At 41.5% G+C, this 23,527-nt stretch overlaps 1 protein-coding gene across 1 annotated transcript in view; it reads right to left on the bottom strand.

The window, feature by feature from the left end:
• srcap (Snf2-related CREBBP activator protein) overlaps window positions 1-22,736 on the bottom strand; it is a 33,423-nt gene extending 10,687 nt beyond the window's left edge. The window contains 26 exon segments of the mRNA XM_063893163.1: window positions 360-544; window positions 1,520-1,849; window positions 2,554-2,709; window positions 3,102-3,266; window positions 3,726-3,941; window positions 4,039-4,187; window positions 4,847-5,016; window positions 5,115-5,301; window positions 5,872-6,201; window positions 8,551-8,720; window positions 9,189-9,325; window positions 9,476-9,653; window positions 10,030-10,256; window positions 10,395-10,568; window positions 10,963-11,052; window positions 11,173-11,266; window positions 11,788-11,957; window positions 12,944-13,009; window positions 13,011-13,146; window positions 13,688-13,828; window positions 13,918-14,103; window positions 16,038-16,310; window positions 17,083-17,124; window positions 17,690-20,475; window positions 21,006-21,082; window positions 22,535-22,736. Of these exon segments, the coding sequence (XP_063749233.1) occupies window positions 360-544; window positions 1,520-1,849; window positions 2,554-2,709; window positions 3,102-3,266; window positions 3,726-3,941; window positions 4,039-4,187; window positions 4,847-5,016; window positions 5,115-5,301; window positions 5,872-6,201; window positions 8,551-8,720; window positions 9,189-9,325; window positions 9,476-9,653; window positions 10,030-10,256; window positions 10,395-10,568; window positions 10,963-11,052; window positions 11,173-11,266; window positions 11,788-11,957; window positions 12,944-13,009; window positions 13,011-13,146; window positions 13,688-13,828; window positions 13,918-14,103; window positions 16,038-16,310; window positions 17,083-17,124; window positions 17,690-20,236 (6,519 nt within the window). The 5' untranslated portion in view covers window positions 20,237-20,475; window positions 21,006-21,082; window positions 22,535-22,736.
• Between the last annotated feature and the right edge of the window lie 791 nt (window positions 22,737-23,527).

The raw sequence follows: 23,527 nt of genomic DNA, 5'->3' as shown, positions 1-23,527 counted from the left end.
CATATAAAGTTATACCAATCTATTAATCTGAGAGCATGCAAGGTAATAAATATGTCGGTTGATTAACGATAGTTAGGAAATATTGTTTATGAATTGTCCTGAGAACTCAGCACAGCAGTTATTTTATGAAACTATAAACAAACCGAACATTTCCTTTTAAGAATTTAGATTAAGTTTTGTGCAATGTTTGTTTAACATGTGTGACTACATTATTGAAATGTGGTTTCTAGCAATATTGTTTGGGGTCTCAAACTTTTTCTGAGATGAGACATATCCTTAAATATGGCAGGATCTAAATATGCTAAGATATTTTCTCTGAGGTCTGTTGATGATCATCATCACAGGTACAGCTTGCTTACCATGTGGAAAGGAGAGCGAGGAGGTGGAGGCGGCCTTCTCCTGATTGGAGGGAGGGGTTTTGCACTGGGCCTGGACTTAGTGGTAGCTGGTGTTTGATTGCTGCTGCTGCTGCTGCTGCTGCTGCTCTCATGTGCTGCTGCCAGAGGTTTGGATGCAGAGGACGAGGAGCTCACCTGAACTGGAGCTAAGGGGAGGATGGAGCAGAAAGCAGAGCTGTGTAAATAACCTGGGAAATATAAATAACCATGGATTTTGGATGAAATTCTTAATTAATTTACTTTAGTTGTAAAGTTAAACTCTCTCCTAAGGTACATCCTTAGATACCACTTTTTTTATATAGCACACATTAACCGGTTACACCCAATGTACTTTCTTTGTTCTTCTTTTTTATACCTGCCACCTTATTTCTGACACTGACTTATTTTAATGGCTTAAGTTATGCAACATGCTGTGTTGGTAGGAGTAAGACAGAGCAAATATTTCCCTGACACGCAAATGTATTAATAATGTAATAAAAAGTCAAACATTCAGCCTTATTTGAACTGCGAAAAGCTACTTTGTGTTACATTTAGTACGAATTTTGAGGGAATTATGCTAAATTCAAGGTTGCATCTTTCCCTGTATTCATTGCTTTCCCTTCTATATTGCCACCCTGTTGTTGCTATGCTTGTCTGAATTCTTAAGCCACACATGCATACTGGTAAATAGCCAATTTAAAAGCTGGTTTGTCTGTGAGGAAATCTTTATTCTACAGGACAAAATCTACTTTCTCAAACGCCATGACCCCCTAATGTAGCCTTGCTATTTAAATGCACGTTTAGTTTTTTCCATGAGGGTAAAGATGTAGACGCAATTTGAAGACATTTCTACGAAGAATTTTACTTTGCTATGGAACAAAAACATATAAGACACAAATTATTATTTGAAGCAAAGTGTTTCCATAAGTCTTAAAAACATGTCTGGATCTTTAAATTCACTACACTGGTTTTTAAAAACTTGTTAAAAATGTATCTGCTTAGAGCATCACATGTTTGCATAACTGAGTGGAAAAAGCCCTAAAGATTAGTTGCATAACGTTGTAACCTTGTTCTGCCCGTCATGCATGCAGCGTAATTAATTAACGCTGAGAGGGAATAATATCTCTAGCTCATGCTCTCACCTGTCTGCGCTGTGCTCGGTGGAGGAGGCTGCACTACTTTGAGGATGGGGCGAGGGGGGTGGGGCTGGTTCGGGGTAGAGCTAGGGTGTCCGGGAGGAGCTATGGTGTAGTGAGCAGTAGCAGGACCGGGGGTGCGCTGGGCAATTTGCAGTGGAGCTGGGGTTCTAACAGGGGTTGTGGTGGCTTGAGGGTGTGGGGAAAGGGAGGCCAGAGGACCAACACGAGGGGAAGGGGCCACAGCCAGGGTCGGCACAGGCCCACCGTCCTTGCCTGCTGTCTGACGCACAACGATCTTCACCACACCGGGGCTGTTCACCATGGAGGGGGCCACTGAGGGAAAATCAAACGAATCAGCTGTGAGAAGAAATGTGAGCTGTTTTAAAACATTATTACGGAGCTGAAAAGAGGTGGTAAAAGTCAGCATTACCCAAATGAAAATCATAAATATAGGAGAAACAAAACGTTTATATTCCCAGGAGATTATAAAGTCATACATTTGCAAGAAAAAAACACAAGGAGTAAATACTTTAGATTAAACACATTTTGAGGAAAAACACTTCAGACTTACAGTTGTGCTTTTTTAATCCGATTTAGCAATAAGGAAATACTTTAGACCAAATGTACAACATTATCATAGCAACCAGACTTTAAAAAGAGACATTGCCAGGGATAGCACCTCTCTTGTAAGTGTGTAGGGTATACCCTGTTTTCCTTCTGCAGTGTCTGTAGTAAATGTATTACTTTAATTTCAGAATATTTGGGTTGTTTTTCTTGTAAATGTATCACTTCAATCTTTTTCTCGGAATATTACACTCACCCCCAGGGTCCGTAATTCTATTTATCTAAAATGGCCTTCATAATTTGCTGTAGTCATAGAAAATATTAACATGAGTTTCCAGGCAAAATGACCTTTTTAACATTAAAGTCAAGACATGGATAATTCAGATTTCCATAATTAAATGAAAGCCATTTAAGATCAGAAAATAACTTTGTTAAAGTACAGAACATGAAAGAGAGGATGAAGGGTTAAAAACCTTGCGCTGTGACATTTAGAGGCATCCGATTGGCAGCTGGAGCCGTGGCGGAGGTGTTTGCAGGGTGCATGTTGACTGCGCTCTGGAGAGTCACCTGGGCCGGTTGGCTGATGAGGTGGTGCTGCACCCCGCTGGACACCAGGTGCATCACATTACCTGCAGCGTGGGAGTTATACAGACGGGTTATGATCATGGACGTTTCTCTTCTCAGATTCTCCAGTAACAGCATTACACGCATCATACCTAATACCTCAGTGATTTCTTCATTAAGAGATGAGGTTTAGAACTATTTGATACATGAAACATAGCAAACTTTGTGTTTCTGTTTTGCAGGCACAGAAACTTTGAAAGCAAATCCGTTATCTAAATAGTTGCCAATTAATTTTATCACTACGTTTAATATTTCATAAAAATGAATGAAGAAAATCCCAATTGTGACCCGGTCATCTACCTATGAAATCTTGTAGGTGCGTTAATAATCTTCAGTGACAGAACATTAACACTCCCTTCATTCATCCACAGTGAGTACAAATCAGGGAAACACGAACCTTGAACAGGGCGTGGGGAAGCTGCTGGGACCTGGTGGATCTGGGCTCCAGACAGAGTCAGCTTGTTGCCCTGCAGCTGGAAGGTGACGGGTTTACTGCCCTGACATGACGACACAGGACGCCCTGCCAGGGAGGCGAGCTGGGCTATGCTCACTACCTCACCAGCTGGGGAGGGAAAACAGAGAAGAAAAGAGAGGATTTAAAACATTATATTAATTTTACTCCAAGTCAGTTATTGTTCGTTGAGTTAATGAGAACCTATACACAAGTGAAGCACTGGGTTGTGAACAAGGAAGTGTGTGCTTCTCTAGCTGCTATGTCAATAAAGAAAACAATCACAAGCCTTAATCTTTAAAAAAACAATGAAATATTTTGTATTGAATATTAAAGGATATTTCATTCAAGATTTTACTGAATATTGAAACATTCTTTTTCACCAAAAATGGCCTTAAAACTAATACAGAGAGCTAGTGAAAAGACTTCAAATTAAAAGTTACTCAAGTGTTCATAAAATATTAACTCAAACTGACAGCTAGTATTCAGTGGGAATTGAAGAGGAGATGAAAACATTATCTGTTCTGAGAGTCAAACAACTGAACACTGGAAATGACCATCTACACTTACAAGGCAACCTGGCCTGCATATCCGGACTGAGCAGCACCCGCTGGGGCAGGACGCTGCCAGGGATGGTGCCTGGATGAGTGGGGATGCTAGCGGTGCAGGAAGCAGTGGGAGGCCGAACGGTCAGCACTGGCTTTGGAGCGCTGGCTCTCACTGCAGTTTGAGCAGTTGGTTGCATCGGCAGGCGAGTGAGGGCCGAGGTTGCCACTGTACACACCACTAAAAGAAAAAGGAAAAAGCATCAGGAAAAATAAATTAAAAGATCTGCAAATGCAAGACTCATTGAGAGGATAAATCCCTTTTCCTTTTCACTTGCCTTGTTGAACCACAGGAGCAGGACCAGCAGCTGTGGAGACTTCGGTAACTAGAGATTTGGGGGTCTGTGCTGCAGGAGGTACTGAGCAGGTGGGTTTATTCATCAGGAGGACCGGTCGGTTATCACTCTTAGGAGGCGGCTGGAACGTCCTAAAGCAGAGATAGACCCACATAAAAGAGATCACACAATGTTTTCATGTACCGATTCTTATAACGCATGTAACACTGACCTAAGCTTTTCCAAAGTGCTCAATTCATTTGTTTATCTTTTCTCCCTTTATTGATTTTTTTACAGTGATCCAGAAAGTACTGTTTTCTAATCAAAGGTATCAAGGTTAGAAAGTTTGGAGAGAGGGCAGATGAAGAAAAATCAAAGTTTTACTATGACCACTTGCATGTTTGTCCACACTCATCAACATATTTGCATTATAGGTTGTCCAATTTTGAGGGATCGTGGGAAAAGCCAGCAAGACAACAACTTCACATTTACAACTATGATGGTGGCCTGCCCACTCATTTTAATGCAATTCAAGACGTTTTATACCGTTCAGTTTTTTAGTTGTAGCGCATGGAGGAAGACTAGATCACAGTGTTGAACTATTTTTATACATTTCTTGAGGGAAAGTGTTTGGATTCAGTATCTTAAAAATGATCCGGATTGACTTTAGTTTTCAGAGGCCAGTGTTTCTACACCGACAGATTGATTTTTAAATTGAGAATACTGGTGTAGGTTCAGCTGTACTATTCTGGGAAAGCCATTTGGGTTTGGCTTCACATTGTATGGTATTAAAAATCTTTGCACTGCGTACCTGTTGACCTTCATGCGGACCGGTTTAGGTCTTGGAGGGGGTCCAGGGGAATCCATGATCTCCTGGATGAGTTGCCGGTTGACCTTCTGGCGTGGCAGGAAGATGTCCGCCTGGTACCGGGACACACGGCTCTCCAAACCAACAAGGTCAAACATTGAAAGGTCGCAGCGCTGATGACACAAAAACAGAGTAATACATTTAAACATCTACAGAATTGACGGAAAATGTGAATTTCTGAACAAATTAAAGCTTTTTCTTTAAAGCTAACCTTCAAAGGGGAGATATCCAGAGCATCCATCGCCAGAGAGGCTGTATGGAAAACAATGGGCTTGGTGATGAAGGGCGACTGGATGGGCCGAGGGTCGAACAGGTTGGGGTGGTTGCACACTTTGCGGAGCTGCATTAGGATGTTAATCACAGACATGAAGTGACCGCTCGCCAGCGTTTCCCGTGTCCTGTGAAACAGAAACAAACGCTAGTAAGACAAGATGAAGACACTAGTCATAAACAATTCATCATAGTTATTAAGAGGAATACATCAAACATAAAACCACAGGGTATGTGATTGTCTTCAATTTAACCAAAAAAGGAAGATATTTGTGAATGATACAAAGCAAACTTCTTGAACTAAAAATTAAAATGTATGTTACCGTGACAGATATCCATGTCGCTTTTTAAAATGTGATAAATACAATTTTTATTGAGCAAGCTAATTCTAATAATACCGAATAATTTGTCGACCCCAAAAGCGCCACAAACAATTTGCCAAGTAGGTAAATCATATTCTAAGCAGAGATGACCTCTCTACACTCAATATTTTCAGTGCTTTGCAACCCACAATACAACAATCTAAAACATGTTTTTAAATTAGTGTCCCTTTAAATGCACATATCCATAAAAATAATAATATGCTTTTCTGAAGTAGAAATCTTAAGGAGGCACGTAATTAATCTGTTATATAAAATATACATATTTTGCCGTGTACTGGATCATCTCTACACTAACACAACAGTGTAGTAACTTACGAGGCCTGCGCCATGAAGTCATCGTAGAGAAACCGCTGTCTCTTGGAGAGGCGACAGCGCACAACATGCTCGTATTTTTTGGGCATCTGCTTCTCCACGTCGATTTTGATCCTCCTGAGCAGGAACGGCCTCAGCACCTTGTGGAGCCTCTTGACCAGGCCCTCGTTGTACTCCTGGCTGCCCTCGATCATTCCCGTCAGCGGGTTGGAGAACCATTCTTTGAACTCGCGGTGGGACTGGAAGACGTGGGGCATGAGGAAGTGCATCAGAGACCACAGCTCCATCAGGCTGTTCTGGAGAGGAGTTCCCGTCAGCAGCAGGCGCCGGTGGCTGTAAAAGGGAGATCAACGTTTTGATATAGGCGGCAACATTTCTTTTGGAAGCCATCAAATCTTTTCACCGCTTTTGCATTCCTTGGTTGCCATGGAGGCATGCGAGGAGAACATGGGGTAAATAATTCATATACAGATTATGTCATTACTTTAGAAGTTATGACTAATGGTTTATCTATTTGTTTGTTTTTATGCATTGTTGTTTGTATGCATGTATAACTTTCAGTACAGTATTTGGTGGAATGTTTTTTTTAAATCAGCTTAAAATTAGCATAGGAAAAAATAATTGTCCAGCATCCCTTCAATCACTTATATGCAATCCCACAAATGGGCAGAAAACATCTCTTAGGACTACAAGACCGTTGTTCAAGAATGTTGTATTGAAGATACGCAGATGTTTTTTTTACTGAGGCTCACTACTGAGTGCCCATATAAGTGCTCTTTCTGTCTCCACGCACTGGGTTTGGCTTAAGAAGATCCGTGTCTAAAGGCTTGTGTGTAATAAAACAGTGTGTTCAGCTTCTCCTTGAAGCTCAATGTACAAGTGATAAATAGCCACCAGCTGGAACAGGCCTCCAGCCAAATGATGGCTGGTTAGTCTAATTACAGTCACTTTGAGGAAACGACAAGAAAAATACATTTTATTTGTAGGATGAGCTAGTTAACATTCACATCCACACACACCACTGTGATCTGGGGATTAACAGTTGCGTGCCCGGGTGTATTTCGGGGGGATGCATTCAAAGTTAAACATGTTAAATGTTAAATTATGGCATATTCTCTACAGCTGAATGCACACTGACTATTTGTGACAAGCGGTGACAAGCATCCTTGAATGTTCTTTGAACCACTACAGAAGAGTTTAACTATTTTGTACAAAAGTACATGGTACATAATACTTGCATAAAAGATTTGTCTAATTTCCAAAAAGAAATCTAGAGCTACAATCGTCTGTGTCTAGAGTATTATGTCATATAGGGAGCAATGCTTTACATCAGGGTTAAAGTGCCTTTGGGAAAATGGACACAGATGTTTGCTTCAATCACAGCAAATCATTTTGTAGAATCAAAACTTGTCACTGCATGCATTACGGATATCTGTGAAACTTATACCTACTACTGCGATATGTTGGATGGAAATTTGAAACACTACGCGCACCAAAGCATTTAAAAAGTCCTAGCATCTTTTTAAAACCATATGTATTTAAACCTGCTAAGAGAATGTTTGGATAGTAGGCACATAACATAAAACAAAAAGAAGATATTTATAGGTAGGGTTGCATGTTTGAGCCTTAAGCAACAGCCCTTGAAAATAGACAGGGGTCTAATCCTCCCATTGCTAAATTCTTTGTGGTCCTTTTGCAAGTTTCGAGGAAACCACATTATTTTTACATTTAGAACCCTTAGGTTGGTGCATGTCTGTTTATTGCCCCTTTTCCACCAAACCGGATCCGGTTCAAGATCCAATTTTTTGCTTTTCCTGGCACTTTTCTGGTTCTAGCCTGTAGCACCCCTTGTGTTTCCACCGCTCAGAGGCCGAGTCGAGCTTAAATGGAGCTGCGTCATTGCATCATCGTTTGCATCATGACGTGACCTCCTCTTATGACTGACTCCTATTCACTGTCTGACTGTCACACAAGCAGCTGATGCATACCCCCCTCCCCATTAGTGAATGTGTTTCAGTCTGAATTGACGCTGTTTGGCATCACAACGCTGTTATGAAAGTGTCTCTGGCATTGGACAGGTGATGCTAGCATAGCAAGCGAGGCTACTCTGAATATCTTCACTACTCTGCCATCCTATTGTGGCATAAGCCGTTTTCTACAGGCATATTTTAGCGGCGTAGTTTTCGTCATGATTTTACTTCTGATGGCAACCTGTGTAGCCCATGTATTGATTCCATCCGATAGCTGCAATACAAAACAACAGGAGAACGTCTGCCTGCTCTTCCCAATGATCAATAACAGTGAATGGATGGTGATTAAAGTAAGATCAAAAATAAACAGCATCACACTGAGCGTGGTTAGTGTTGCCTGACTTTATAAAGTGTGTGTTTTATAAGTGTGTGGTCGCGTTTAGTCACTTTGCTCAGCGCTACTGCCGTTACAACTTGTACTTGCTGTACTCGCCATGAACTGTTATTGCTCAGGTTAATCTCCCCCCTGTGAAGTAAGCGTGATGTATTGGTTCGTATTGGATCTTGGATCTTGCTGGGCCAGAAAGATCCGGTTTTTCAGTGCTTAAAGCCGCCGCTGCGGTGGAAACACGAAAAACCAGATCTTTATCGGCTCCAGGTTGGTGGAAAAACAGCATGTAACACTTTTTATACACTTTAAAACTAAACTGACCTGTTGAAGTTCAGCAGGCTCTGCCAGCGCTGGGACTTGAAGTTCTTGATGTTTTGTGCCTCGTCCAGGATCAGGTATCTCCAGGACTTGCGTCGGAATGCCTGGTGATCCTGCAGCACCAGCTTGTACGAAGTGATGCACACATGGAAAGCATTAGGCTTCGTCCAGCCCTAAGAAAAAATAAACAATATGGTTACAACCATGAGTGTAAAAAGAGAACAAGATAGAGCATGAGGGGCCTGTTCAGATACCCATACACATTTGACTACTTTTAGTATGTACTGATTTAAATAAGGGCTATACAACTGAACTACAATTGTTGATGTTGTTTTAGCTGGACAAAGATTATATGCAGATTTACAGGAATATCTTTCCCAATGTTATTCAATGGAAAAAACTCAGTCCTTTGTGCACTACCGCATTGTAGTGGAATGTTTTTTAACCCCATTACACATTTTAAATGGTCACAATTCGCTTATGAATTCTTGAGTTATGGCCAGAAACATGCTTTGTGAACTTGTGGTTTTGACTTTGGACCACCACACCAGTGACTCTGGGGTTTCGTCTCACTAATTGGCGAGCACAATAACCATCGTTCAGTTAGAGAGGAGAGGCCAACTTTGCTGTTAACGCTTTACCTGTCTCTTCAGCTTTCTCTCCTTTTGGCTGCCAAAGTATGTGAGGATTTTAAATCCAGGACACCATCGTTTTAGCTCCATCTCCCAGTTCAACATCACACTTGTGGGGACGATGATGAGGTGAGGGCCCCAGTTACCTGAACACAACAAGTCGAATGAAAATCAATAGTTGAACGCAAAAGAAGTTAATTTAGCTTAGAAAATAGGAGTAGCACTACAGATGAACTACACAATTGAACTGCCATTTGTATAAATCGTGTTTAAAGCATCAGGAGCAGTTTGGTTACTTTTTTCACAGGCGAGGTGAGCCAGCAGAGCGATGGTCTGGATAGTCTTGCCCAGTCCCATCTCATCAGCCAGAATGCCGTTGAGCTTTTTCTCGTACATGGTGACCAGCCAGTCGAGTCCAATGTGTTGGTATTCTCGTAACGTGCCATGAAGCAGGAAGGGGATAGGGGTCTTGACCTTTCATTTGAAAGAAGATGAGAAAATTAGACCCGAGCTTCGACTTGTAGAGTGCTTCTACACAGTTGCAATGACAAGTTGACTAATGAAGACATTTTTCATGCAGAAATGGAAGAAAAAGCTGTGATCAGTCTCTCAAATCTGGAGATTCAATGCTTTTTATGTTTGGAATTATATAAAAAATGAATATGTTTGGGTTTTGGAGCTTCAAAACGAGACATTTAAGGACATAACCCTTGACGATCATGAACTGAATGGAAATGTTCAATATTTCAAAGGAATTTTGCAAGCCAAACATTGGTAAAGAAACACGTAAAAATTAAAATAAAATCATTACTTGCAGAACAAAATATACTTGTTAATATTTAAGGCTGACCTTTGTAGTAGCCAGAGTGTAGCCCTTAGGCTGCAGGCTTTCTGCAGTGGCAGCAATGTGGCTGATCTCTTTCTTCGGTCGTGAGCTGGAGGAAGGTGGGCTGTTGTCTCCTTCCTTCAGCAAAACCTCCATCCCTTCATCTCCACAGTCATCATCTTCTTCTTCTTCCTCCTCACTCTCCTCTTCTTTCTCACTGTCATCATCTTCCCTGCTTTCTCCTGCTGAATCTGAGAAAAAAGCACATTTGAAAGAGTAACTCATTTAATATTTAATTTGAAAGCAGAAAACTGAAAGAAATATAAACTAGTGAAGCAGATAAACAATGTTCACAAGATCATTAGAGAATCTCTGTCAGCGGTTAATACCTGAAGAGGAAGTGTTGCTTTCCACATCACTCTCATCTTCTTCAGTCTCCTCCTCCTCCTCCCCAGACACCTCCGAATCAGAACTCTGTTTAGAGCCAGATGCAGACGGAGCCTCAAAGTCTGATGCATACGCTCCTTTGTACTTCTCCAGCAGCTCCTCGACACTCATTTCGCCTACAAGGGAAGCAGAGATATGTTAGGGCGGATGTTTACTGCTCATGTTTTTTAACAGGGCAGGGCTTAGAGTGATGAATGCATCTACACAATGCACAGCAGTTTAAAGAAGCACTGCAAGAGGAGGTTTTAGGATCAGTTTCTGCACTTATAATTCTACATAAACCCAACTTAATACACATTTTGGCTATTTTAAACTCGGATCGTCCATCCATAAGAAAGCCATTGGTTAAATTCCTGGCCCCTGCAGTCAACATGTCAAACTAAAAAATACATTGCCAACTAAATGGGAGTAAGTTCTATACAAACCTCATCATCAGGAAAAGGAAGCTCTTCAACAAATGAGGACTAAAAAAGTATAGTATCGACAAGAGGCTATTTCGTCCTTAAGTACCTTCTCTGGCCAAGTCATCCAGTTCCTCTGCATGATTCACATCTCCCTCTACCTTCTCCTGGTCATCTATGGTATCCTCCTCATCCTTAGCTGAAAAAGGGAAGGCAGAGTAAGTCAGTATTACATCGCTAATAGAATAATGTCAGGTCAGTAAAAAAAAAATACATCTATGCATCTTTTCCCCGCATCTTATAATGAGATCCGTCTTACCATCCTCTTCATTGGCAGTGAATTCACCATCTTCCTCTTCCTTCTTCCCTGATGAAGAGCTTTCATCAGAGCATTCTCCATCTGAGACAGACTCCTATGTAATGATTCAGTGATTAAATTAAATGCAAACACATGTGATCTGTACGAAAGCACCCAATTAAAAAAAGAACTAAAAGAAAAAACAGTCATTCTCAGGAAAGACTCAAGAGAGGCACTTTTGTAAACGTTACTCAGAATAGAGGGCGATTTTCAGTTATACTGCTTCTTTTTTTAAAGAGGGCACCATGGGCACAGCTGCCTTCATTATTAATATTATTTTTTGAAGGATCACAAGGGAGAAAATGTATCCAACATTAAAAAGAAGCACATAACTCTGCTCAGTGAAATTCCATGTGTGTTCAGTTGAAGCTAATTGGAATTAAGTCATTTACATATACTAGAATTAGGTTTTATTCAGATTATACATTTCTCATGAGATGATCAGCAAGTAATGGACAGAAAGATGAACCCTGTGGTTATATGTCAATGTTTTGAGCTTGTAACAAAAATATAACCATCTGTGTTCAGTCATCTTATGCTATTTGACAATAAGTCCAATCAGTTTAGTGGCTGTACCTGAGGCAGTTTGAGGGTGCTGAGTAATTGATCCAGGGGCAGCATGCCCTCCTCCTTCAGCAGTTCAATCTCCCTTCGATGGCTCTCAGCATCATTGCCCTCCTGCTGCTCCTCCACATCTATGGTCTCTTCATCATCATCTTCCTCACAGGGAGGTTCAAAGTCTTTGTCTGCACCAGGAAATAAGAATGGTTTTGTAAGAGGAAAATACCTTTTCTGAGTATTGTTCACATCTCTAAAGGGAGAACAAAGAGATTTATAGTGTATCTAAACCATTAAGTACATCCATTTTCAAAGCCAATAAATGCTTCCTTGTCATAGCTTCAGGAAGTAATATTGTTCTAACAGTCAATATAAGTGGAATTTTAAACCTGGGTTCATTAAGCTTGAGATTTAATTGAAATACCACAAAAATGTTGCAAGATCTTTAAAAGACAGGATCACTTACTACCCCTTAGGCAACCTGAATTCTCAAATAAACCATGTTTTCCTCACATGCCTCCATGGTCAACAAGGATTCTGAGGAAGCTCAGTGCGCCTGCACAAGCATGAGACTGTTTCTTTAGGAAGTGGTTTACACAGTAGGAATAGTGAAGTCATTTGAGAACAAAGTTTTATTCAGGAAGTCAAGGAAACATGGTGTGAGCAATCATTCCTTTAGGGATTGGCACGTTTGTCCTTCCTCTGACTGAACAAACCCTTACACCTCAGTGTGCCATGCTTAAAGAATCAAGTGCCATTGATAACACGGTGCAGCAGACTAGTCTGACAGGTTTGACAAGTTTCAGCTTGACGGTTCACAAGCAGTGCTCAGTAAGGTGCAATGGAGATGTGCCAAGAAGCGTTTTACTGCACTGACAAATATTGACCTTAACATCCTCAGTGTATACATTTGAGCTTATCGTCAGGTTGGGTTTGCACAGAGCAATAGTCTGAAAGATGCAACAACCTTGACAATCAAGCAAAGCCTTTTGTCTCCATAAAACATTTTACCTTAGTGTCATCATGGTGTGTAACTATGACAACGTCACCCTCTATACCAATGATTCAGCTCTGAACACCGTCTCAGTGCTTTAACATGGAGACAGTGAGCTTTTTTATGAGGTGCAGGTTTGTTTTTGTTTTTTGTTTTTTTTAAACAAAGTGAAAGTCTTACCCTCCTCATCCCCGGCAGGTGTCTCAGGTTTTTGGGGGGTCTCAGGGACAGGTTCAGGTTCAGCTCGCAGGTCTGGTGGTTGCGAGTGATTTGCTGAGGAGGTCTGAGTATTTCTCCGTCTGTCCGACAATGAAGTCCAGCTGAAGGTCCAAAGCCTTCTTCCTCTTCTCCTCCAGTCTGGACTGCTGCTTGTACTGAACCACCTTTATGGACAAAATAGAATTGCTCTTGACACGGCGTGACACATTTTAGACTAAATTAAGCAAAACATTTCATAATGTTGCCTACGTTAGGAACCACACATAAATAATGTGAAATTGTCTAAAATCATTTCAATAAATATAAGCGCAGGCGTACACAATGACAAGTGCCGTTTGTGATTAGAAAATGTTTAAACACAAGGTGTTGAACATATACATCTTACCAACATAACAAATGCAAGGGAATGAATTTTATTTGTAGAGCGTTTTCATTCAAAAAGAGCTGCCTATAAGTGTAGGTATAAAAGGCTTGATCTTCAGACCATATTTTCAGTTTGCATGTTTTATTTAAGCCTTAAAGTTAATTATTTATTTTTATGCAACATTTTTTTTAAATAGTTCATACCTTCTGAAAAATAAATGTGTATGTATTTTATTGTCTTAGAAGTGCTTTTTCTTTGTGACCAAAACATTCAATACACTTCTCATTGAGCCGAGCATTGAACCAGAATGTTTTGTTTGCTTGTTTTTTCCCCATCTGTACCTTCTCCACACTGCTCCAGAAAGCCCGGACCTCCTTTGCGATAGAAGAGGCGACTCTTCTGATCTTAGAGTGCTCGTCTCGCTTGGCTTTTTCTTCTTTTTGCCTTAGATCCTCGTGGTGTCTCATCACCATTCGGACCACCTAATAACATATCAAAATGAAACAACTTGAACATATATACAGAACATAGTGAAACACAAACATTTCTGGGAACAAAATGCTTGACATACCTTTCTAGCCACCCCTCTCTTCCACCGCCTCTCCTGAGCAAAGTCAGCAGAGAGCCACTGCATCTCCTCACACAGATAGTCCCAGTGGACTTTGGGTCGCGGCGGCTCCGTCAGGCGGGTGAGGCGCTTTGATGACCAGTAGCCCTCTCGCTTCAGTGATTGGGTCCTGTGCTCGATGTCAGCTTCCTGCAGACACACAAAGGCCAAATCCCTCAGTAAATCCTGCAAAGACACTAGAGTGCTACAACAATGTTACGGATCCAGGATGGTGCAAACCCTAGAGATGTCTCTAGTTCATCTTCTGAGACTCAACCCAACCTAAAAAGGGGTACTATTTGTAAATGTGTCGTACAACTTAAACCAGAGAAAATCTTAAGCTGAGTGTGGCCCAAAACTCCAGCTTTAAAAAACTTGCTGACAAACAATCCCAACCCTTGCAAGTGGCAGAACAAGAGTTTATGTTCTGTTTCAGTACAAAATAATAACGGCTTTCCCTGATAGAAATGGTGCAGCAGAGTCTTTTCTCCATTACTGAAGATATACAGCGTTAATAACACAGTGGAGCGCCCCACTTTTCTCTGCTTCACACACACAACAATGACTGCTTTTACCACAACAAAAAGGATTTCACCGGTAGGTCAGCTAAGCAAATTCATATCATTATTCTCTTACAGGAACCTGAACGTAACATGCTTCAAATTTGAGCAGCTTCCATACATTTCTGAATGTTTTTTACATAGCATTTCATGGGACTAAATACGTGAATGGTTCGACACACGGAGATGCTGTCCCCATTTCTATTCCTCAATCAAAAACGGTTTTGAATACAAAAATCAACTCTGCATCGCCTCAGAAGATGTTCTTCTGCTCTGCAGCTGTACAGTGGATTTGTGGGTAAATAGTGATAGTGGCTGTTTCTTCCAGACTTTGTGATTATTCACTGCAGAGTTCTACACAGCAGAGTATAATCCAGCAGAGTTCAGGCAAAGTAAGAACATCAAAGTGAAATTTTGATTAGTGGGTGAATCAGGAATTACAAAGAAACAGAGAGCCTTCAACTTTGCAGGTTGGGAATTTAAGGTCTTTTCATCATTTCTTTCACTCTCTTCAATTATTCAAAGACTCTCAAAGCCTTTATCATGGCATCAAAAAAATATATACAAGTGAAATGTGAAAAAGCCTCCAGTACTCCTTTAGAACCACAGCAATCAATGTCCATTGTGATTTGTTTTTTCCACCAGCTGTACATATTAATTATGATTGTATCCTTTGATTGCCCTTTTCCCCAAAAAGACAATATTACTCCCAAGCCGTTTACATTGCTAATTAAAGAGAATATTCCCTCTTTATTTTCTTTAGCATGCAGCAGTGCATTCTGCAAATAACATCTAACCCATGGGGTAAGCATACGCCCTTCAAATCACTTGAGTCCCTCCCTTTCTGACTGCAGTCATGTTGTTTCTGTGGTACGCTATTTGTCACAATTCTGCAAAACCGTGTTCTATGAGCTACTCTTTTAATGGCTGCTATGCATGGGAACAGACTCCACACATTGTTGTCTAGTTGATTTTCCACACCTCTCACACTTGTTGTACACATTACATCCTGCTTTATATTTTGTTTTTGTTCATATTTTCTGTACATTTTGTCACAAATGTATATTTTTTACTTTATTGTATTGTACAATATTGCATTGTTTTTATGCTGCTGCAATGTAAAAATGTCCCAAATTGGGATAAAAAATTCTATTCTATTCTATTTGCTCAATGCAGGGGCTGGGTGTTGCAAACTGCACAGAACTGCACAGAATCTCCTATTGAGAATTCTCAATGCTCCCTATATATTATTCAGCATTTAACACATGTCAAAAACACAACAAAAAAAACATTCGACGATCCGCACAGATGGTCATATTTGCTATAATAGTTAATTATTTGTGTGCAGGTAAACTTAAATCAACGACAGCATTTTGCAACACCTCAAACCAACTCTGGAAACTTACATCAAACTTATTTCTGATTAAATAAATATTCTTAGTTCCCCGAAGCCCATTTAGTCTTGCATCTCCAAAAGAAAAAAGTAATTACAATGTGTTATAGGGCATGTTATGGCTCACTCACATGTTTAGCCAGCTCTGCCATGTCTGTGTGACGCTCTCCGCGGGGGCGCTGAGGAGTGACCGGATCAGGTGAGGAAGAGGAGGAGCTGCAGCCACCGCCAACAGAAATAGGAGAGACAAACTTCCCGTGAGGACCCCGGAGAGGTGAAGACTTTGCGTCCCGTCGTGGGTTCGACCAATCACTTGTGGGTGAGGGACCCAGGTAAGAAGAGGATGTGGAGGGGGAGACGGGAGATGAATTTGCCGTGACCCTGTCTGCTATCCACTGGCGTACCTGAAGGTTAAGTGTAAAGAGGCAGAAGAGGAAATTATTTCAAAAGGTAAAAGCAGTAAGGTTCACTAACAAAAAGCCACATGCATGAATTGGGTTAACAAGCATTTATAGGAAGCAAATCCAGACATGCTCCAGAACCATAAAGTGGTGCAGGAATGAGTCCTAAACGTGTTTTTGATTAGATCCCTGAAATAAGGTCTCTCACAAGCTGAAGAGAGCTCCACTTTTTGTTCTATGACATAACCTATGCCAGTAAATACCCTATAATGACGATGCTTCTATGTGTCATAAAAACAGCGGCTGCTAACAGGTGACTGAACATTAGCAGCCTTTAGCGGAATTGCGACCGTCATGCAGTTCGTTAAAAGCCTAGAATTAACTATTTACCTTTGGCAATTGAATATTTGCTTCAAAAATCCTAATATGGTGTTAATATGTTGAAATTATCCTGGTGAAGAAAACATGACAGCTTGAGAAATATTTTCTAAATGCCAAAATCCAAAAGGCTATATCCCTGCCTGCTTTTTGTGGAAAGAGCCGTTGCGATGTCAACTTCCTGGTCGGCCTACAAAAACATGTCATCACTTCACCACTTTATAAACTAGCCGTTAGTGACTTTCAGTCAGCTTTCGCCTCATGCAGAATAACGATCATCAAATAAAAGAAGTCAAAGTGGTCCCTGGCATTAGCAGTGACAGCGCCTGACTAGGAAGAGCTGGTGAGTATCCTGTGTGAAAGGAACCTATGTGGGTGTCTGACAGCCCCCACTTACCTTCAGGAACATTGCCTTTCTGTCTGTCCTGCTCTGTCCATGCTGGAAAACACACACGGCTTAGCATGCGGCCAACTTAAAAGAAATAAATCACTAAATAACACATACGGGTGATATAAACATGTACTAACATGCAGAGGGATGTATCAAATGATGCCTTATTAAGACAAACATGCTACAAACCAACATGAATTACAGGAGCATAATAATGAAGGCGTTTATGACAAATATTGCTTTTGTTTAAATTAAACAAATTAATAGTACGGATAAGAAAACTGTCCTTCACCTGCGGAACATCACCACAGCTTAAATGTATTTTTGTGTTATATGTAGTAAAAAGAGTGTTCCCCACAATACATAGTGAGAATAGCTCTTTACCTCTAGTGTGGCTCATCCCTCAGATTGGGAAAAGTAAAGCACAGCATTGTCTGAAACAATGACATACACCGCAGCAGCTAATACACACATTTCTTCCTCATCTTAATCACAATGTCACAGAAGCCTGGATACAAACTTAATATTTATCAATATTGTTTTCACTTCATCGAGGCAGATACAACTTTCTCACTGTGGCATTCAAGCACAAATAATTTCTTCATGAAAATACCTTGTTTGGAGAGCTGGGGGTGTTCATCTCGCCTTCCGTTTTGTCGCAGTCTGGTTCTTCGTCACTTCCTTCTTCTGGGCTGCTGACCTGCCCTGAGACGTCCTCCTGAACCTCGGTTTCCTCCGGTGGTTCGTCCGCTTCCATGTCCTCGCTCGCTTCCTCCACATAGAGGGAATCCTGTTGGCTGGGGTCATTGAGACTGGTAGATGCTTCATCTTCCCTTTCCACTGATGCTGAGAGCAGGTAAAGGGCATTAGACGTAGTAGGGGTGACAACATCTTGGGAGTCTTCACTTGTAGTTTCTGTAACATTTAAGGCCTCTTTGTCAGATTTGCTTGTTGAGGTTGTGACTGATACAGTCTGGACAGGTTGGAGTGAGATACCGCTTTGAGGGGGCTGCTGTACTTTGACAGACTGGGCTGCTGACATAGACGTTTTATTGACAGAGTACTGCGTCTGATCTTTCTGGCCGCCAAGAGCAACAGGCGCACATAAAGAGTCCGAGACAGTTTGGGGAAGGCACTCCTCAGAGCTGTGGGCATTCACTGCCAGCTTGCCGGCCGCATTCTGTTGCTTGGACAGCCGTGCCAAAAGGGAGGGTGGGTGCTTCAGGAGAGGAGTTTCACCCGGGTTAAGAAAGAGCAGCTTTGGATTTATAGTACCAGAGTGGCGAGTGGTGCAGGAAGCCTCTGGGTTGGTTTCTGTGGGCACAGCAACATTCTGGATTTTCTGTGATGGAGTCTCAGTCAAAGCAGGGAGGGTTTCTTTGGTCCCTTCAAGTGAAGAAACCCAGGCCTCACGCTTTGTGGCACTTATAGTCTGATTTAGAGAGGGGGCTACCAAAGACAGTGCACCAGCTGTTGCTTCTGCTTCCTGTTTAAGGGGAGTCGTTTGAGGTGCAGAAGAATCACTCACCTCTGTTTGGTCTGATATTGCCTCATTGACCTGTGAGCCAAGTGTTTGTTGGCTAGTGTCTGTCTGTTCAGCAGTGAATGAGTCAGCAGCTACTTCAACTAAACAAACCTCACTTGAGTTCGCCACTTGAACAGCTTGGCTAGCATCTAATACCAAATGCTGCCCAACGACAGCAGCTGCCCCCGTGTTTTGTATGGACAAATTATGGGAATTAAGGTTTGCATGTATCTGATTTGCATCATGCGATGCTGAAGGCTGCTGGGAAATAATGACAGTGCCACTTTCATTAAGTGTGTGAATAGCTGGTTCAAGGTCCACAGAGTGTTCGAGTAATGCGTTGAACAAGTTCACCTCGTATCCTGGAGAGTGAGGTATCAGTGCGCTGCTGCTGGCACACACTTCCTCCGCAACCTCCTCCACCAGGGTGCAAAACTCGTACACTTCTACGGGCTGTGAGTCCAACTCGATGTCTGCTTGAACACTTTCTTCATACAGCTTTGGTTCCCCAGAACTCAGCTGGTTTACAATGGCAGCTTCACAGACACTGCCATCTTCTCGCTGCAGGAGGTAACTCTGATTCAGGTGCATGTTAGTCCAGTCCCCACTGATGTGAGCCTCCTCCCTGACCACAACGATTTCTTGAGCCTCGGCTGAATCCACGAGCTCGGCAGTTAGTGGCGTCGCTTGTTCAGAGGGGTGAGATGTTTCTGATTCAGCTACCTCCTCCGTCTGCACTGAGACAAACAGAGGAGGTGCAGCAGAGGGTTTCGAGGAACTCTCCTGTGTGGAAGAGCGCTCTGGCAGCATTGTGATGTCAGATGAGGAGGTGTCAGTTTGTTCTTCCCTCGTGCTACTCCCCACGTTCTCTCCTACGAGTGGATCGCCGCTCCTGTGGATGTTGGTCTCAAGTATTGCAGCTGAGGGAGGTTGTCTTTCTTTCTGAGAAGTGCCAACAAGCTCTTTGACAGGCTCAAACATCTCAACTGTTTCCAAAGAAATTGCTTTTTGCATTTGTCTGGCATCAGCTGAGAGCTCTGTGGTGATTTTAGGTTGTGTTTTCGACAAGTCAGTTTGTTTAATATCACTGTTTCCAGACGAGGGTAAAGGGCTCCTAGATGTTTTTGAGTCCTGGCCCATAGCCCCATGTTCTGTGGTGTCTTGGACTTTAATAACAACACTTGATTCTGGGACAGAGGGAGCTGGGGCTCGGAAACAGATTTGAGATTTGGGTCGTAGAAGAATATTTCCACCTGTGTGCTCTTTTCCAGTCTCTGGTTTATATTCCAATGTGATGGACTGTTTTTCCTTTGTCCCCGTGATAACCACAAGTCCAGCAGCTTCTCTAGGCGGCTGCACTTGGTTTGTCTGACTATTTCTGTGGCTTTTCTCTTTATCAGTTTTTGACCCGTACTGCAACTCTTGCACTGTGCTGTCAATTTGTGTTTCTGGGGCAAGAGGGGGACAAATGGGAGCTGGAAGCCTTTGCATCTCAGCGGAGGAACTACAGTCCGCGTTGAGGGATGTTGGCAAAGATCTCGAAACTCCAACAACACTATCCCCAGCAGGGACCTCTTCGGAGACGCTGCTGATCGGGAGTGTCTCCGGCAAGATGGTCTGAGGGGCGCTCTCCATGCCGAGGAATGTTGAGTCTTTGCTCTCAAGCAGTGGCAAAGTGGACAGATTGGTGAACGGAGGGACTGGGCGGGGGGCAGCTGCGACCGGCTGCGGGGCATGCTGAGGTGACTCCCCAGCCACATTCTGTGCAGCCTGGGGGTTGCCACCCTGCACATCCACAGCCGGAGAGGCACCCTGCCGCACCGCCTCCTCCCCAGAGCTTGCTTCCTCTGTGCTGCCCCGACTACACACTGCACCTGTGGGAGATAGAGATGTTTTTTTTTTTATATATATAAAAAAGGTGTCTGGTTATACAAATGCTGAAAAAAAGAAAAAAGGACATGCAAAAAAATAACTTCACAAATAGAAAATATATATTTTCTATTTGAATTTTTTATTTGTTTGCAGCCAGCAAAACATGAATATATCAAGGGAAATCAAGAAACCTATGGTGCGCCATGCTTAAAACAAAAGCTTCCACTATTGTTGAAGGTTTTAGAGATGGCATACCAAGATTGCTGTTGTTACTTGATGTGTGCATGATTTTTATTATGTTTTTGTACCAAAGTTTGTGTGTTCTTTGTAACTGTGCTAAGCTATTGTTTGTTTATTTATTTAACTACAGGACATTGTATTCTCATTGTATTCTATGACACTGTATTCACTATCTTAAAAAAAGCAAAGCAGCAACGCTCTCATCTAAATAGTCAGGAATAAGAATGACTCTTTTCTACAACAAAAATATATATGACTAAAAAAGTACAGTTTCAAGGCATCAACTTCTCACCTGTCTGTGGTGTGAGACACAGATCTTCAGTGCTTTCTACTTCCAGGATGCTGAAATTAGGGTCCCCTCGACATATTCTGAGGAAGAAAGAATAGAGACAAACGTCAACTTTGTTATTTAAATTAAACGAGCTACTGCATCCCTCTCCACTTCGCAATTCAAAACTGTAATGTAGCTGTATTTATTTATTTCATTTTCAGGTCTGAATTAAGTTAACACAAATAGCACAGTGTGTGGGACGCTGGGTAACATGTCACGTCATGAGAGCAGCAACAGCAACACTCGCATAGCTTTGACTAGCCAACTGCTAGGACTGCAGTTGGTATATTTGGCAGTTTTTTGTGCATTTTGCAGCAGTAATAAAATACGAAGTGAGTCAGCGGAGCAGGAAAGGCGAAACGAGCAGCTCCGTTAGCTATAGCTCCAACTTGCATTTGCTGCAGTCGCCCACAGGAAGATAGGAATCCTGCAGCACGCGCTCTCAGGCTAAAAGCCGGTGACCAAGCGCGGGCCTCCACTCATTCATTTATATGCTCTTTTGAATGTAAATGTAATTCATGTTGGTGCTAGTTGTAGCTGCATTGAGTTGTAGATGGTTTTGTACCATGAGAAAGGACATTTGCATTTAGTAGTTATGTGTTCATGAGATGAAAAGAGGATTCCCAATCTCGTGTGGTAATAATACCAAAACTCTTGGAACCGTGTGATTCATAAAAGTCACACATTTTAATGGTTAAACGTTAATGCCTGCCAGTTTGGCTAGTATGGTTAGCTGGCTAATGTTAGCTTTCCACAATAACACACTGCTTGGGTGGCACTAAAAAGGAAAGCTAACTAGCAAGGTACAAGAGTTTAGTAAGGGTGCGTTCATTTAATGCGCAGGCGCTCCATCTTCCCCACCCGCAGTTATGTAATGCTCCAGCCATCAAAAGAACCCTGTTTAGACAGACACATTTGCTTAAGTTACTTCACTATCAGGCAAAAACATCTGAAAAGTCGCATTAAAACCCGCTTCTTCAGCATGCACTACTATACAGAGCTAGGGGGACAATCACTCGTGACGTCATTGCGTGGGGTCAAATCTTCTTTCCAAGATAATAAATACGTTAAAAATATTTTGTTTAACACACTAGTACATATTACCTTATGTGTGAATATAAAAAAAGAGCAAAAAAAACAATATTATAAAAGTTCCATATACATTTTGCAATGATTATAAGGGGGAATTTGGGGGACCCTTACGGTACAACGGCTGGATCTTAAGAAGCGACACTAAGGAAATGATGTGTATAAGGAACTCATTTCGATTGAAATTGATTTTTTTTAGTTCCGTCTGGTTTCATTTCAATCTCCGGCCTCGGTTTTAATTCATTGCCAACACATTTCAACTACATATGTTCAAAAATACTGACAAATAAATTGCATTCTGTTTGTGTCCTTTCGTTAGTCCGAGCCCCCTTTCAATTCCCCCATTACTTCCTCCTTGCCCCCCTCCCTCTCCTAAGCCGCCATCTTAAGTTCCCACCTACCTGAAATTTCCGACCAATTTTCTTTTACTAAATTCTCGTTGAAGGAGTCGTCATCCGCGTAAAATCGCACTCAATCCTTGATGCCAGTAATCCAAACTGTCTCCCGGTACCCAACGAGGTACCACTAGGTCTGTGGGAAGAAGTTAAAATACGGACCGCGAGAGACTCTGGGTTTCGGCGCAGAATGTAGCGGTCGCGGGGAGGAGACTTTACGCAGCGAAATGGTGGAGGAGCGCTGCTGCTGACAAAGTACAGAACATAGGAACATCTCGCGAGATTTTGTTAAGCGCGCCACTTGAAATTCCTGATAGAAGCTCGTTTTCAGAAGCAAACTTGATAAGATTATTGTAAATAATCGTTTTATTCCAACTGCTTATCTTTATGTCTTAAACGTAGCTTGCATTATATAATCATGACGGTGTTGTTTCTCAGTAAAATGATTATAATAGGTCCCATTCAGATATTAGATTTAACGTGCAAAAAGGGAATCAATCTAAACGCATTGTTGGAGAAAGTATTCAAAAATCTTATCTTAAATGGTGTCTTAAATTACCAAGTGTCTCCTCAAAAACATTTGGTTTAACCAACCAACAGTCCAAACCTTAACAATATTAATAATACAATAGGCTACCTTTATTATAATATAAACGGAAAAGCAGCATATCACAAATGTAAAGCTGGAAACAAATCAAATGAATTGTATTCCCTGATAATCAACGTATGATTTTGTTTTTATTTGTTTAAACTATAGGGGAGCTTAATTTATATCAATACAACATTTTATAAACACGTCATAGTTTTGAAATTAATTCTTTCATTTGATTAATTAATAATATATATATAAAAGTTGAGTACTTTCCTGCGTATTCCTTTAAATGCAGGATTAATAATGACTGGTCCATCAGAATAGCTTTTTGTTAGTTTGGATTACATAAAGAGAAAATGTACTTCAGTCGAGATTTTAAGTTTTAAACAATTGACATAATTGCATTT

The sequence above is a fragment of the Eleginops maclovinus genome, chromosome 10 (assembly GCF_036324505.1).
Source record: "Eleginops maclovinus isolate JMC-PN-2008 ecotype Puerto Natales chromosome 10, JC_Emac_rtc_rv5, whole genome shotgun sequence".
NCBI classification, from domain to species: Eukaryota; Metazoa; Chordata; class Actinopteri; order Perciformes; family Eleginopidae; genus Eleginops; species Eleginops maclovinus.
This window is presented reverse-complemented; position numbering and strand designations above follow the sequence as displayed.